This window comes from Clarias gariepinus, chromosome 12 (assembly GCF_024256425.1).
Source record: "Clarias gariepinus isolate MV-2021 ecotype Netherlands chromosome 12, CGAR_prim_01v2, whole genome shotgun sequence".
In the NCBI taxonomy this organism is placed as follows: domain Eukaryota; kingdom Metazoa; phylum Chordata; class Actinopteri; order Siluriformes; family Clariidae; genus Clarias; species Clarias gariepinus.
In genome coordinates, this window is record NC_071111.1 from 18,396,053 (window position 1) to 18,411,897 (window position 15,845).

Genomic DNA, 15,845 nt, shown 5'->3' on the forward strand with positions numbered 1-15,845 from the left:
GATCACTATCTTTAAGTTGTGCAGTGTACAGTCCTAGCTTCATTTTAAAACTCTCAACGCAGCCCAAAAGGTCCTCTATTAACAAATTTGTCCATTTTGATCGTTAGTTGATGACTGTTTCAAATCTGTCAAAGTGTGCGCGCTTGTAATTGTGTGCGCGTTAACTGTGTAATTGCATCAGATCATAGTTGCGTCAGTTCTGCACATGATCACCAAAATGATTTTATGTGACAAAAATATAGTTCAAAGTTTGTTTAATACATTTATTTGGAATGGAATGGAACTTATTCCTAAGTCTGGAACTACCTGTAATGTAACGTTATATTATATTATATTATATTATATTATATTATATTATATTATATCATATCATATTATTAATCTTTTCCCTCTTTCTTTGGTCTTAGTGAAGCATGTTTTTGAGTGACCAGGTGTCAATATGTCTTGCATATTTATGAAGAGTCATGGATTATTTAGTGTAACAGAGGCTCTGCTGAAAAAAAAAAGGTTTTGCTATACAGTAGGCACACACCCAATTTGTGTTTAAAACAATCTGCAAGGTTAGTTTCTTCTCCATTTTTACTGTGTTCCTGATAGAGTTTGAAATTGTATTTTCTTGCATGTGTATTTTGACATAAGTTTAAAAGTCATACATGAACCTAATGTATTGTATTAGCACATCGATAAAGATTTTAAATTTACAAAAATTTGGAAATAGCTCTGACTCACTGCAGGTCTTTAAAAAGGCCTCAGACCACAGAGGGTTATAAGACACAAACATGAAATATTAAGATAAGTACTACAAGTAATTTTTTATTTAGGGACAAAAGAAAATTAAAGGTAAAAAAATAGAAGCTGGATTCTGATTCTGGATTATGGTTTCACAGCAACAACACTGCAGATGCGTCTGTGATAATGTCTCCACCCCCTTTCTCAATTATTCAAACTTTCTCGGTATACAAACAGAGAACTGGCACTTTGAAAGTATTTTTATTTGATTTGATTTATTTTGAAAAACTGATTTGAGATGATCCAATCAAATGTAATAATGTATCAGCTATCACTGTAACATATATCTCATATAAATGTTTAGGGCCAGGGGTAGCTCAGTGGTTAAGGCATTGGACTACGGTTCGGAAGATCCCAGGTTCAAACCCCACAACCACCAAGTTGCCACTGTTGGGCCCTTGAGCAAGGCCCTTAACCCTCAACTGCTCAGTTGTATAATGAGATAAAAATGTAAGTCGCTCTGGATAAGAGCGTCTGCTAAATGTAAAATGTAAATGTTTACCTTGTCCTGTCAGCATCCTCTGCTTTACAGTATATTTTGCTTCTGATTTAATATCTACTTAAGAAGAATTATATATATATATATATATATATATATATATATATTTTTTTTTTCATTATTATTATTTTTTTGCACAGTGACATTTGTAGGAGACATTTTTATGTTGTGTTTAATGCTCTGGGCCTGGGCTTAGATCACAAACTAGTGGTCTAAAGCAGTGGTTTTCAACTGGTTTGGCCATGGGACCCACATTTTTACATGGTCATCAAGCTGCAACTCAAATTTTTAGGAACTATAATATAATTTTAGGAATTATAATTAATTTGTATTTATTTGTTAACATACACAAGTAGTGACAGATAAATCATAGGAAAATCACCAAGACTTACAAATAAACAATATTTTATCGCTTTATTATTTATATATTTATGCTTTATTATTTAATATTTTATTTTATTATTAGTCGTCTTTGAAAATAGTCCACAGGTTTGTCCTTGCAACCGGGATGTTTGGTTTCTAAATGTCGTTTTAATTTATAAGGTTTCATGCTCTCTTGTGAGAGCACCTCACTACATATGACACACTGAGGTTTTGGGCCTTTTTTGTCGTCGATATATGTAAATCCATACTTTACATATTCGGGGTCGTACTTGCGCTTTGCCATATTTGTTGCTATAATTAAATTAAATTTCACGTGTCAAACGGTATGGTTGTCGCGCGTGCATTTCAAAATAAAAGTCCGGTATAAGCAAAATAAGTTAAAAATTTAGCTTTTGTTGTTTTTTTGACCACACACTCCGCCACCCAACCACCAGTTCTAGAGTATAAAATGATGTTGAGCGGAGGGCGCATGTTGGGGCCGTGATTATTGGAGACACAGACCTGGAAGAGTTCTTTGAGGATCCTATCCTCAAACAGATGAATCTGTCCTCATATGGTAAGGAGTTGCTTAACCCTGACATTGAGGACTACTTTGATGCTGAGGATTTTTTTTAATAATTTCGACCCATGCGATGTGGAACCCACATTGTTATGGATGAATGATCAAAGACAGATGCACTTTTTTCCCCCCTAATCCTTCATATTCAAGTATTAAAAAGAAAAGTTGCAACTGTTAGCTGCTTATTTGGATCTTTGTAAATATGAAATCTAATTATCTAATCATTTATCTAGTTAAAAAATAAGGAATAAATGTATTAGTTTTTCATGAAAGCAAATAATAATAATAATAATAGTTGGCACGTTGGTGTACAATAACTGTTGCCTTGCACCTCCAGGGACTGGGTTCGATTCCTGGCCAGGCTCGATTCCCGTCTCTGTGTGCATGGAGTTTGCATGTTCTCCCCGTGCTTGGTGGGTTTCCTCCCACAGTACAAAGATATGCAGGTTATGCTAATTGGCGTTCCCAAATTGCATGTAGCGTGTGTATGTGTGTGTTCCCTGGGATGGATTGGCACCCTTCCTCGTGCCCTAAGCCCCCTGGGATAGGCCTTAGATCCCCGCGACCCTGAATACAGGATAAAGTGGTATAGACGATGAGATGAAGATACAGTAATAATAATTAAGCTAAATGAACAAATTTTGTTCTTACCTTCTATATTCAAAAATCAACAGACCAGTAATGTTTCTGTGACTTCCATGAATATTTTCTCACCCTATTACCCACCATACTCCAGCACGTACTCCGGATATATCTGGTTAGAATTAAAGATAACAAAAGTTCTGGGATATAAAGTATCGTCAACACAGCTGTCATGTATATTTTCAATTTTATCACCATCAGGTTTGCAAAAACGCTGCTGCCCAGTCGTGTAATTCCCAACAATCACACGAGCAAGGAACATTATTCGTGTCTCATTTGTGTGTCCCTGGCTTCGGAACTTGCTGTACATGTCAGCGTAGGATGCATGTATGGAAAAGTATGTACCTAAAAGAAAATTAATAACTTTTGTAAACAACTGGATGTTATATAAGGACAAGAAAACATCAAACCCAACTTACCTTTGCCATAGAGGTGACCATATCTTACTGACTCAGATATTCTGCAGTCAAAATTGTACAAGCAAATACTATCCACGTAGTTCTTGCCTGTGCCATGGAAGAGCATTCGTTCTTCAATTTCTGACTGACCTTTTATCCTCATCAGCTGGGATTTTTTCCTAAAAAGGAAAAGGGTGAATACATTAAGAACATTGAATGAATACACATGAAGTAAAATATTTCAACATTCTAGACTGTCTCTGTCTACCTCATAATGTATATACTGTACATCTGTGGTGTCTATCGTAAGCTAAGCTGATGGTATTATATAAACGTTGTTTATTATTAATAGATCATGATTTTTTTTAGCTGTTTTTTTAACTAGTTTTTGGCTCTGCCTTGTGTTAGAAACTAGTTAGTTTTGTAGCCCACAATAACTGTGAGGAGGGCAACTCAGATGGTTCAGAGGTGCTGGTTAAAAGGACATTATAGTACTTACCTACAGTACAGCTCCCAGAGGTCAACATTCTGTATTCTGTAGATATATTTCAGAGGTTCCTGCAGAAGACCAATTTCTCGCACATACCTTTCTACTTCCTCAAACTCACTTGTTTGCCTGTCTACAGTAAAAGCCTTTAAAACAAAGAGAGATAATTTATTAATGATTTAAATCAATTTTAAAAACATATTAAAGCAGGCATTATGATCACACAGCATTTAGTACTGCAATAACTAATCAGCAGTCACCATTGCAAAATTATATAAAATACACTGCCAAGCCAAAAAAAAGTCAGACATTTTAATATTTCATTGGAGTGCCCTTTGCTTTGATTATGGCACACATTTGTTGTAGCATCATTCCAATAAGCTTATGTGATGTCACAACATTTATTTCTGTCCAAAGTTTCATTAATTTTTCGGAGTCGGAGAGCTGCGTAAAGTCTCATCCAGAATGTCCCAAAGATGCTTCCTGAACCACTCTTTGTCTGTACAACTTTATCCTGTATACAGGGTCACAGGGGGGCCTGGAGCCTATCCCAGGAGACTTAAGAGACACAAGGCAGGTTATACTGTACTTTGGACTGGGTGCTGATCTATTGCAGGGCACACACATTAAGAGCAATTTGGAAACACCAATTAACTCCTCATTCGCATGTCTTTGGAATGTGGGATCACCAAGCACAGGGAGAACATGCAAACTCCATGCACTCAAAACCGAAGCAGGAATTGTACCCCGAACCCTGGATATGCAAGGCGAAAGTACTAACCACTACACCACCATGCCACCCTTCCTATACTATTCTGGAATATGCTTGTGCCATCAGGTAACAAAAAAAATCCATTTATGAAAAAAAAGAAAGGTTATTCTGTATTTACGTAGTCAGCTGACCACATTTTTTAGACACATAACATTGCTGAACCCAGATCTGACCAACAGAATCAATCCCAGATCATAACACTGCCCCACAGGCTTTTACGGTATGTAATATAGGCATGATGGCTGCTTCACTTCTTCCTACCCTATGTGCCAATCACTATGGAACAGGGTGAATCTGGACTCATCAAACCACATGACCTTTCTACAGTGATCCATAATCCTAGCAAATTGAAGTTTTGTTTTCCTATTAGCCTTAGTGATGATGCTAAACAGCTGATAAGTCCCAGTCCCTTCACTTCACTTCAGTTCTCTTCACTTTGTCCATATGTAAATGTTCTTACATTCATTATTAAACATAGCCATGAGTTCGACTATGATTTGATTTCAGCAAACGTTTAAGTGATCTTCCATCACACAACATTTCTTCCTTAAAAATTATGCCTCAAACATTATCCTTTCAGGTTTTAATAATGTGTTGGGCAGCTTAATCATAAGCTGTACCTTATAAGGTGTTATATCATCCATCTTTTCCCAGTGAGCAGGTACAGATGGAGCCTGGTCTGCACATTTGCATCTATTTCATTAGAAAAACAGGAGTTTCATTTTCATTTCATGATAAAGGTAACACACAAGATGAACTCATCAAGCAAGCAAGAGTAGTCAAGCTTTAGTTAAAAGAAAATGTAAATGCACAGACCTGATGTTATGCTTAGTGAATAAAGAACGTTTTAATTTTTGTGCCTGTCCTGTCCTTAGGTTGGTCTTCAGGAACCCTAAATTTTAGTAAATCTAAATGTTATTATCCTTTTTAAAAGTCATGTAAATAGCTTGTATTAATTTAGCATAATTACTCTAAGAGTTACAATTTTCATTTATTCTTAAACATATTTATGGTCCACAAAAGTACTTTTAAGTATCAACCTGAGAAGTGACATTACCAAAAAAATCAATTTTGAAGATCCCTGCTGCTGTGTTGATGTTAATAACTCCATATGGGTTTTTAGCAAAAAACATTTCCAGTTCTGAGCTGCTGATGGGGTTCGCTGGATCATCCTGTAAAGGATTATTTTTTCATGAAAGCAGCTAGGAAAAAGCTTTGGAATAGTAATAAAATGAAATAATACCTCAGTTCTGTGCCAAACGTCACTCTCTGCTTCATAGAACCAGTACCAAGAATAATCATCCTGCCCACCACAACCAGCAAACATGGCGGTGTTAATTAAAAGTCCCCTCTAAATTTTGAGGTAGCACTCTAAACGTTCTGCAGTTAGTTAAGCTTAACTGGTCCAGGTGACAGGGAACAGACACTCCTTTACTGACATCACTGATGGGAGGGAACATTTATTGCAGACAACGTCTCTGTGTTCCAGCCTAAACTGCCCAAACCATGCATCACTACGTGCGCCTTATTTGTTATCGCTCCTCGCTCACTCTGTAGGCTCCCTACGTAGGTGGCACACCCTTCTGCAGGTGCACGAAAGGAGCGGGGCCGCCAAATCGGGCCGGCTGGTGACGCTTAACATTAAATATAACTATATTATATCTTCTTCTTCTTTGTCTTTCGGCTGTTCCCTTTCAGGGGTCGCCACAGCGAATCATTTGCCTCCATCTAACCCTATCCTCTGCATCCTCTTCTCTCACACCAACTAACTTCATGTCCTCTCTCACTGCATTCATAAATCTCCTTTTTGGTCTTCCTCTAGACCTCCTGCCTGGCAATATATTCACAATCTCCCCTCTGAACATGTCCAAACCACCTCAATCTGACCTCTCTGACTTTATCTCCAAAACATCTAACGTGGGTTGTCCCTCTGATAAACTCATTCTTAATCCTATCCATCCTTGTCACTCCCAAAGAGAACCTCAACATCTTCAGCTCTACTACCTCCAACTCTGCCTCCTGTCTTTTCTTTAGTGCCACTGTCTCTAAGCCGTAGATCATTGCTGGTCTCACCACTGTCCTAGGCTGTACCCGCCTCTTCACCCCTTTTGAACACTTTTCGTTGCTCTGGACCGTTGACCCTAAGTACTTAAAATCCTGCACCTTCTTTACCTCTGCAAATATATTTATATAATATAGTTATATCCAAATATAACTATATATATCCAAATATAACTATATATATATATATATATATATACACAGTGGTGTGAAAAACTATTTGCCCCCTTCCTGATTTCTTATTCTTTTGCATGTTTGTCACACTTAAATGTTTCTGATCATCAAACACATTTAACTATTAGTCAAAAAGAACACAAGTAAACACAAAATGCAGTTTTTAAATGATGGTTTTTATTATTTAGGGAGAAAAAAAATCCAAACCTACATGGCCCTGTGTGAAAAAGTAATGGCCCCCTGAACCTAATAACTGGTTGGGCCACCCTTAGCAGCAATAACTGCAATCAAGCATTTGTGATAACTTGCAATGAGTCTTTTACAGCGCTCTGGAGGAATTTTGGCCCACTCATCTTTGCAGAATTGTTGTAATTCAGCTTTATTTGAGGATTTTCTAGCATGAACCGCCTTTTTAAGGTCATGCCACAACATCTCAATAGGGTTCAGGTCAGGACTTTGACTAGGCCACTCCAAAGTCTTTATTTTGTTTTTCTGCAGCCATTCAGAGGTGGATTTGCTGGTGTGTTTTGGGTCATTGTCCTGCTGCAGCACCCAAGATCGCTTCAGCTTCAGTTGACGAACAGATGGCCGGGAATTCTCCTTCAGGATTTTTTGGTAGACAGTAGAATTCATGGTCCCATCTATCACAGCAAGCCTTCCAGTTCCTGAAGCAGCAAAACAACCCCAGACCATCACACTACCACCACCATATTTTACTGTTGGTATGATGTTCTTTTTCTGAAATGCTGTGTTACTTTTACACCAGATGTAACGGGACATGCACCTTCCAAAAAGTTAAACTTTTGCCACAAGGTATTTTCCCAAAAGTCTTGGCAATCATTGAGATGTTTTTAGCAAAATTGAGACAAGCCTTAATGTTCTTTTTGCTTAAAAGTGGTTTGCGCCTTGGAAATCTGCCATGCAGGCCGTTTTTGCCAGTCTCTTTCTTATGGTGGAGTCGTGAACACTGACCTTAATTGAGGCAAGTGAGGCCTGCAGTTCTTTAGATGTTGTCCTGGGGTCTTTTGTGGCCTCTCGGATGAGTTGTCTCTGCGCTCTTGGGGTAATTTTGGTCGGCCGGCCACTCCTGGGAAGGTTCACCACTGTTCCATGTTTTTGCCATTTGTGGATAATGGCTCTCGTTGTGGTTCGCTGGAGTCCCAAAGCTTTAAAAATGGCTTTATAACCTTTACCAGACTGATAGATCTCAATTACTTTTGTTCTCATTTGTTACTGAATTTCTTTGGATCTTGGCATGATGTCTAGCTTTTGAGGTGCTTTTGGTCTACTTCTCTGTGTCAGGTAGCTCCTATTTAAGTAATTTCTTGATTGAAACAAGTGTGGCAGTAATCAGGCCTGGGTGTGACTACAGAAATTGAACTCAGGTGTGATAAACCACAGTTAAGTTATTTTTTAACAAGGGGGGCAATCACTTTTTCACACAGGGCCACGGTGAACGGTTTTGATGAGCAGAAACATTTAAGTGTGACAAACATGCAAAAGAATAAGAAATCAGGAAGGGGGCAAATAGTTTTTCTATTTTTTAAATATTCATCATAGTAAACTGTAGTGTATTGTAGAAAAACATTATTACAGTATTGGTAAGGTCATTTGTTCTAAGTATTGTCAGCTTCACATGTTCTGTTAATTACAAAGAGCAGTTTCAATTTTCGTTTTTGTTTAGGACTGTGGCTGCACCATCATGCACAAGAAAGACACGCAAGTGTCGTTCAGTTTCGAGTTCGCTGGAGAACCACGAGTAAGTGCTATTAATTTTCCTAAACGGCTTGCCATAATATATATATATATATATATATTATGGCAAGCCGTTTAGGAAAATATTCATGAGAGAATTGAATGAAAACTATATGTATTGAATGAAAAGTCTGAATATATTGAATGAAACTCGATATATATTGAATGGATTCTGAATATATTGAATGAAACTCGATACATATTAAATGGATTCTGAATATATTGAATGAAAAGTCTGAATATATTGAATGAAACTCGATATATATTGAATGAAAATCGATATATATTGAATGAAACTCGATATATATTAAATGGATTCTAAATATATTGAATGAAAAGTCTGAATATATTGAATAAAAAGTCTGAAAATATTGAATGAAAAGTCTGAATATATTGAATAAAACTCGATATATATTGAATGAAACTCGATATATATTGAATGGATTCTGAATATATCGAATGGATTCTGAATATATTGAATGAAACTCTATATATATTGAATGGATTCTGAATATATTGAATAAAACTCGATATATATTGAATGGATTCTGAATATATTTAATGAAAAGTCTGAATATATTGAATGGTTTCTGAATATATTGAATGAAACTCAATATATATTGAATAAAACATGACGTCATCGAAACACAGCGCCATCTTTAGGAGGAATAAGCGAGTCCGCGAGAAACTTGGTTGCTGCGATTATGAGAAATGCAGAGATGGGCAATACGTTAATGAGTGCGTGTACGGCCCAAAGTCCATTTCCTCCTCCTTTACCCGTCCGAGTACTTACACTAGTGTTGTATAAAGTGATGTTTGGTAACGAGAGTGAAGATGGTTACACTCACTAATTCGTATTCGAGCTAAAAACAAAGGCAATCAAGCCAAAGCAGTTAAGAGTCCAGTTGATGTGCAAACAACAGAATTAGGCATAAGGCGAGCTCGTAGCCAAGGACATTCACAGAGGGCGAAATTAATTAGAGCAAGCCACAAAAGAAACTGACCGTAACAGTCTACTTTACAACGAAACGCTGGGCTTAAATGCACTGCAAATTAACTGGGAAAACCAAACGCAGCTGTGACACATTAGGGAGGAAAAAGTAATAACAACTCGTGGCGGGTTTAAACGTATTCGAATGTGGAAATCTGATATTGAGTGAGGCTTACAGCACCACTTTGGGCCGTACACACACTCACTAACGTGTTGACCATCTCTTCATTTCTCAGAATCGCAGCAACCAAGTTTCTCGCGGACTCACTCATCCTTCCTAAAGATGGCGCTGTGTTTCGATGACGTCATGTTTCATTCAATATATTCAGACTTTTAATTCAATATATTCAGAATCCATTCAATATATATCGAGTTTCATTTAATATATTCAGAATCCATTCAACATATATCGAGTTTCATTCAATATATTCAGAATCCATTCAATATATATCGAGTTTCATTCAGTATATTCAGATTCCATTCAATATATTCAGACTTTTCATTCAATATATTCAGAATCCATTCAATATATATATCGAGTTTTATTCAATATATTCAGAATCCATTCAATATATATCCAGTTTCATTCAATATATTCAGAATCCATTCAACATATATCGAGTTTCATTCAATATATTCAGAATCCATTCAATATATATCGAGTTTCATTCAGTATATTCAGATTCCATTCAATATATTCAGACTTTTCATTCAATATATTCAGAATCCATTCAATATATATATCGAGTTTTATTCAATATATTCAGAATCCATTCAATATATATCGAGTTTCATTTAATATATTCAGAATCCATTCAATATATATAGAGTTTCATTCAATATATTCAGACTTTTCATTCAATATATATAAAGTTTTCATTCAATTCTCTCATGAATATTTTCCTAAACGGCTTGCCATAATATATATATATATTATATATCAACCAATCAACCAATCACATGGCACTACAAATTAGAAAAAGAGGCTACAATTTGCACGAGCTCACCAAAATTAGACAGTTGAAGACTGGAAAAATGTTGCCTGGTCTGATGAGTCTCGATTTCTGTTGAGACGTTCAAATGTTAGAGTCAGAATTTGGCAGAATGAGAACATGGATCCATCATGCCTTGTTACCACTGTGCAGGCTGGTGGTGGTGTAATGGTGTGGGGGATGTTTTATTGGCACACTTTAGGCCCCTTAGTGTCAATTGGGCATCGTTTAAATGCCACAAGCTACCTGAGCATTGTTTCTGACCATGTCCATCCCTTTATGACCACCATGTACCCATCCTTTGATGGCTACTTCCAGCAGGATAATGCACCATGTCACAAAGCTCAAATCATTTTAAATTGGTTTCTTGAACATGACAATGAGTTCACTGTACTAAAATGGCCCCCACAGTCACCAGATCTCAACCCAATAGAGCATCTTTGGGATGTGGTTGAACGGGAGCTTCGTGCCCTGGATGTGCATCCCACAAATCTCAATCAACTGCAAGATGCTATCCTATCAATATGGGCCAATATTTCTAAAGAATGCTTTTAGCACCTTTTTAAATAAATGCCACGTAGAATTAAGGCAGTTCTGAAGGTGAAAAGGGGGTCAAACACTGTATTAGTATGGTGTTCCTAATAATCCTTCAGGTAAGTGTATATATATATTTTGTTGTATTTTTATGAAACAAGTTTTTCATTACAGGATGATCCAGTGAACTCCATCAGCAGCTTAGAACTGGAAATGCTTTATGTTAAAAACCCAAATGGAGTTATTAACATTAACACAGCAGCAGGGATCTTCAAAATTTATTTTTGTGGTAATGTTACTTATCAGGTTAATACTTAAAACTACTTTTCGTGGACTATAAATATGTTAATAAATAAATGAAAAATTTTACTTTTAGATTAATTATGCTAAATTAGTAAAAGCTAACTACATTTGCTACAGCTGCATAACATTTAGATTTACTAAACTTAGGGTACTGGATGACCAACCTAAGGACAGGACAGATGCAAAAATTAAAACGTTCTTTGTTCCCTGAGCATATGATCAGGTCTGTGTATTTACTTTTTTTTTTTTATTATTAAATCTTGACTACTCTTGCTTGCTTGAAGAGTTCATCTTGTTTGTTATCTTTATCATAAAATACTTGAGTTAATCTGACTCTGCACCCCCCGCAAAAAAAAAGAAAAAAAAACCTTCCCAATTAGTGTTTGACTAATGGTTCACAGTAAGTAACTTAAAAAATAACCCAGTGTAAGGATCTGTCCAATGATGGAAAATTTTGTAAGTAGCTCTGGATAAGAAAATCTGCCAAATGTCCAAATGTAAATGTAAATGAAATGAAAGCGAAACTTCTATTTGTCTGATGAAACAGAGGCAAATATGCAGACCAGGCTCCATCTGTACCTGCTCACTGGGAGAACACGGACTCTGAAACACCTTATAAGGTACAGCTAATGATAAAAACACAAACTTGACATTTTAGTTAGGTTTGTAGATTGCTTTACGACAAAGGATTTCTTTTCAAAAGATAGAGAGAAGTGTTGAATAATATCACTTTCTGAGTTTGACAGAGTTTCTATAATTTGGTTCCCATCAGTGTCCTTATGTGTTTGTTATAGCTATGGGTGATGAGCATCTACTGTATCAACATACATGCATGGGTACAAAGAGAATAACCCCTAAAAATTAGTCAAAATGGGAATACAGGGTAAAGTTTTTGTTATTTTTGCTATGTTTGGCAGCAAATTGGATGAAATGAATAAATTTAAAAGGCTTTTTTTTAAAAAAAATATGTACAATACCATGGTATTCAGTAAGCTTCACTTTTCTTCATTTTGCTTTATACACATTGGAGCACATCAATAGAATATGTGGCTACCTGTGGGGATGTAGCTCAGTGGTAGAGCGCATGCTTCGCATGTATGAGGCCCCGGGTTCAATGCCCGGCATCTCCATGAAGCAGTAGATTTTAAAGGGCAGTAGTGGCTAAGTCGGATAAAGCTGACGGTTACTGGGCTACTGATCAGAAGGTTGGGGGTTCGTGGCCCAGCACTGCCAGACTTCCACTCTTGAGCCCTTGAGTAAGGCCCTTAACCCTGTATGCTCCAAAGGATGCTGTATCCTGAGTGACCCTGTGATCTGACCCCAGCTTACTAACTTGCATATGCAAAAAGAAATATTTCCCTGTGCTGTAAGGTACATGTGACAAATAACTAAATTATTATGTAGTCAGATCTCCCAATACAAAAAAAGGAGAAAGGTGTTCAAATATGGAATGTTGTTCAAAAAGTTTATTTAAGTTTCCCTTTCATATACCCAACAACTATTTGGTCATACATCAGTATATAGCCGTCCATTTTCAGAAACTCCTTCAAAATGTACATCAGAGGATTATGTTGCTAATGGTAGAACTTGTTTGATCACAGCATAAAGCTTTTTAGGTAATGAATAATTTATCTAATCCTGTCTCTAGTGTTTAGGACGATTTAATTCAATTAAATTTTATTTGTATAGCACTTTTAACAATTGGCATAGTCCCAAAGCAGCTTTACACAATCAAAAGAATTATTTAAGTTTGTATGGAATTTGAATGTGTATGAATCAAAATTCATTCAGATTGAAATACTTGTATCTGTGGTTTTGTAAAAGTGCTACATTTTTGTTATTTGGAACTAGGGCTCAGGGAATAATGAATGTTGTATTTAATGAAAATACTCCTTAGACATAAATTAGTGTCTTCATTCAACACAAAGAGTGTCAAGGTTGAGGTGTGGATCCAGCCATCGAATGATTATTCTTTATTCATAAATGACAAGTGTGTTCAACATGTTCAGCAAGTAAGTCCCAAAAGCAACTATGATGAGTTCTATGAGGAGGAGATGGAAGCATCCGAGCCTAACTGGCATTGGTTTTACCTGGCAGAATGTGGAGTCTGGCATATTTTTGAGGTGTCATTTTTAAATTAGTCTCCTGTGTGTCTGGAGTGCACAGCTTTAGTAGGCCAAATTATTGTGGCCGGGAGACATACACCTCCCTGGTTGATGCTTGTTTATGAGCTAAACACTTAGATATCCTTTCCATGTTCAGTCTGTTTGACATCTGCACTCTTTTATGTTCTTTGCAGATTGATCCCAGTGCAGGATGCTCGGTGACCAGCGAACAGATTGAAGCGAAATACAACAGGAATCAACATGGTTCCATGGATTTCTATACACCTAAATATAGCTACAGATTAGACTTTTCAGGTGGCATTTTAAACTAGACTTCAAACCAGGCAGTCTGAAATCTCCCACATCCAGTGTTTATCTAATCTGACTTAAGACTTGAGACTAATGTCTCTTTGATTTGTAGTTATGAAGCAAATCAACATCACAACTGGAAAACAGAGACCGATAAAACGGGCTCTGCATTCTGCCACTGGATTTAGGTAAATCATGTATGCAAACCACCGGGAGTAGTTAGGTCTTTTTCTTTTCTCTATCTGTTTATCTGCCTGTCTTCTGGCTGTGTGTCTATTTATTTATCTTTTATAAAAATTTGTCATTCAGTTTGTATTACAACATGAAGCCAATGCATTAAGATTGATGGTTTGATTATTTTATGCTCAGATTTATCTGTGATAACCTAGCTCTACCAGTCCCTTGTCACTGGAAAGAGTTAACACAGCTAAGCCATATCAGGTAAAAACATACTGTAACATATATTATTTCAATATCCATCAGGCTCCCTTTGTGACCTTGTGTTTTTATCCCTTAGCTTATCCCTCTGTGCCGAGACACATTTGAGTACAAAGAAGTGGCCAGGCTGTATGAGAGGACCATGTCTCAACCTATAAAATCTATTTAGAGGATACAGAACCTGAATCTATGGGAGTTTTTCTGCAGGTGTACACCTCTCTGTCAATGCCTTTTGTACATTGCTGCATTGATTTACTTGCTGTGAATACAGGAAAAAGTCTTTCAGAATGATGCCTGTAGAATAATCTCTCATGAGATAAATCATGATACTGTAAATCTCCAGATTGCTAAAGTAAAGTGAAGTACTGAAACATATAAGCAAAGATTAGAACATATTTGGCATTATTATTATAACTGAGAATTAATTTATAAATGTATAATTTAATTTAAAAAAAGTAATATACACACACTAAGGCATGTCGTTAAATGGAAAAAGTAACAAGTGTGTATACTGAATACGTAAAACTGCCACCAGAGACTAAAAATCACCTCACAGAAAAATATAAGATAAACACTACATTAAACATAAGATAAATATTATATATCATATTTTAGCTGTTACTCCTTACGTAATAAAATATTAAAATGAGAACATTAGTATACACCTCTATATACTCTTTGTATTGTATGTACTTTAACACATACAATATATTCTCTGTGCCATGCCATTATGAAAACAATTTTTTTTATCTTGTGCACTGGTGCTAGGTTAAACAGTAAATGTAATACAATATCTAACTACTTGAAATGTATTATTCAAAAACATTTTTTTAACCCTGTTCAATTATTATTAACCTCAATTTAATATTACCTCTGTTATACTGTACTTTTAAGAGTCCACAGAAGAATGAAATAAGGTTTTGGTATTTTCCTTTATTTTTTATTTAAGGAAAAAGGCCCAGCTGAGAAAGATAAAACGTACTGTGGACATTAATGAGAGGATGCTCTTTCATGGGACAGGCAACAGTAACATCCAGGCCATTTGTACATTCAACTTTGACTGGCGACTTACAGGAAGTCATGGGCATGTCTATGGAAAAGGTACTGTAAGTTATGTCCTGTTTTTCCATTTTAGGATGATGAGTGAAAACACCACATGACCTAGAGTAGCTTAAAATGTGAATCATGAACCTTAACTGTAAACTGAAATGATTTTTATTTGATGGTCATTTGCATGGTGTATGATCTTCTTTAGGAATAAACTGAACTATGATGTTGTTTTCTTTGCTGTTTGGGGCAGGGTGTGTCCTTTCAGCATTAGTTAAGTGCTTAAATACATATTTAGTGTTTTTATTTTTGTGTTCTCTTTTTCTCCACAGGAAGCTGTTTTGCTCGTGATGCCAAGTACTCCAGCAAGTTCTGCTACTCCACCAGCACCCATAACGTCACACTGCAGAGACACGGCCTTGCAAGGTTTATGTTTACATTTACATTTAAATTTAAGTTATATCTGTGAGTTTAAATCATTAACCAAAAATAAATAATCAATCAAGATTCTTTTCTCAGTGGTTCATTTGCCATTTTATTGCAGAAAAAAGAAGTCCGCTCTTCCGTCTTATTTCTGATAAGCTGTACCAATGTAAATATGATGTT

General features: G+C 36.2%; 1 protein-coding gene, 1 non-coding gene and 1 pseudogene across 2 annotated transcripts; 2 read left to right on the forward strand and 1 right to left on the reverse strand.

The window, feature by feature from the left end:
• Positions 1 to 2,949: 2,949 nt before the first annotated feature.
• Positions 2,950 to 5,857, reverse strand: LOC128534736 (protein mono-ADP-ribosyltransferase PARP11-like). The gene is made up of 7 exons (XM_053509149.1): positions 5,774 to 5,857; positions 5,588 to 5,702; positions 5,347 to 5,422; positions 5,151 to 5,223; positions 3,771 to 3,904; positions 3,293 to 3,450; positions 2,950 to 3,218 (listed from the first exon to the last, which is right to left on the reverse strand). Exons 1-7 carry the CDS (start codon positions 5,855 to 5,857, stop codon positions 2,950 to 2,952), a joined length of 909 nt encoding a protein of 302 aa, XP_053365124.1.
• Positions 5,858 to 8,467: 2,610 nt separating this feature from the next.
• Positions 8,468 to 15,817, forward strand: LOC128534737 (protein mono-ADP-ribosyltransferase PARP11-like; annotated as a pseudogene).
• trnaa-cgc (transfer RNA alanine (anticodon CGC)) lies at positions 12,399 to 12,470 on the forward strand. The gene has a single exon. It is a non-coding gene; the product is annotated as a tRNA-Ala (tRNA).
• Positions 15,818 to 15,845: the final 28 nt, after the last annotated feature.

Coding starts and splice junctions, on each gene's coding strand:
- LOC128534736 (XM_053509149.1), bottom strand. CDS start 5,857: ATGTTTGCTGGTTGTGGTGGGCAGGATGATTATTCTTGGTACTGGTTC. Junction 5,703..5,773: donor ACGTTTGGCACAGAACTGAG/GTATTATTTCAT, acceptor AATCCTTTACAG/GATGATCCAGCGAACCCCAT. Junction 5,224..5,346: donor TTCACTAAGCATAACATCAG/GTCTGTGCATTT, acceptor CTAATGAAATAG/ATGCAAATGTGCAGACCAGG.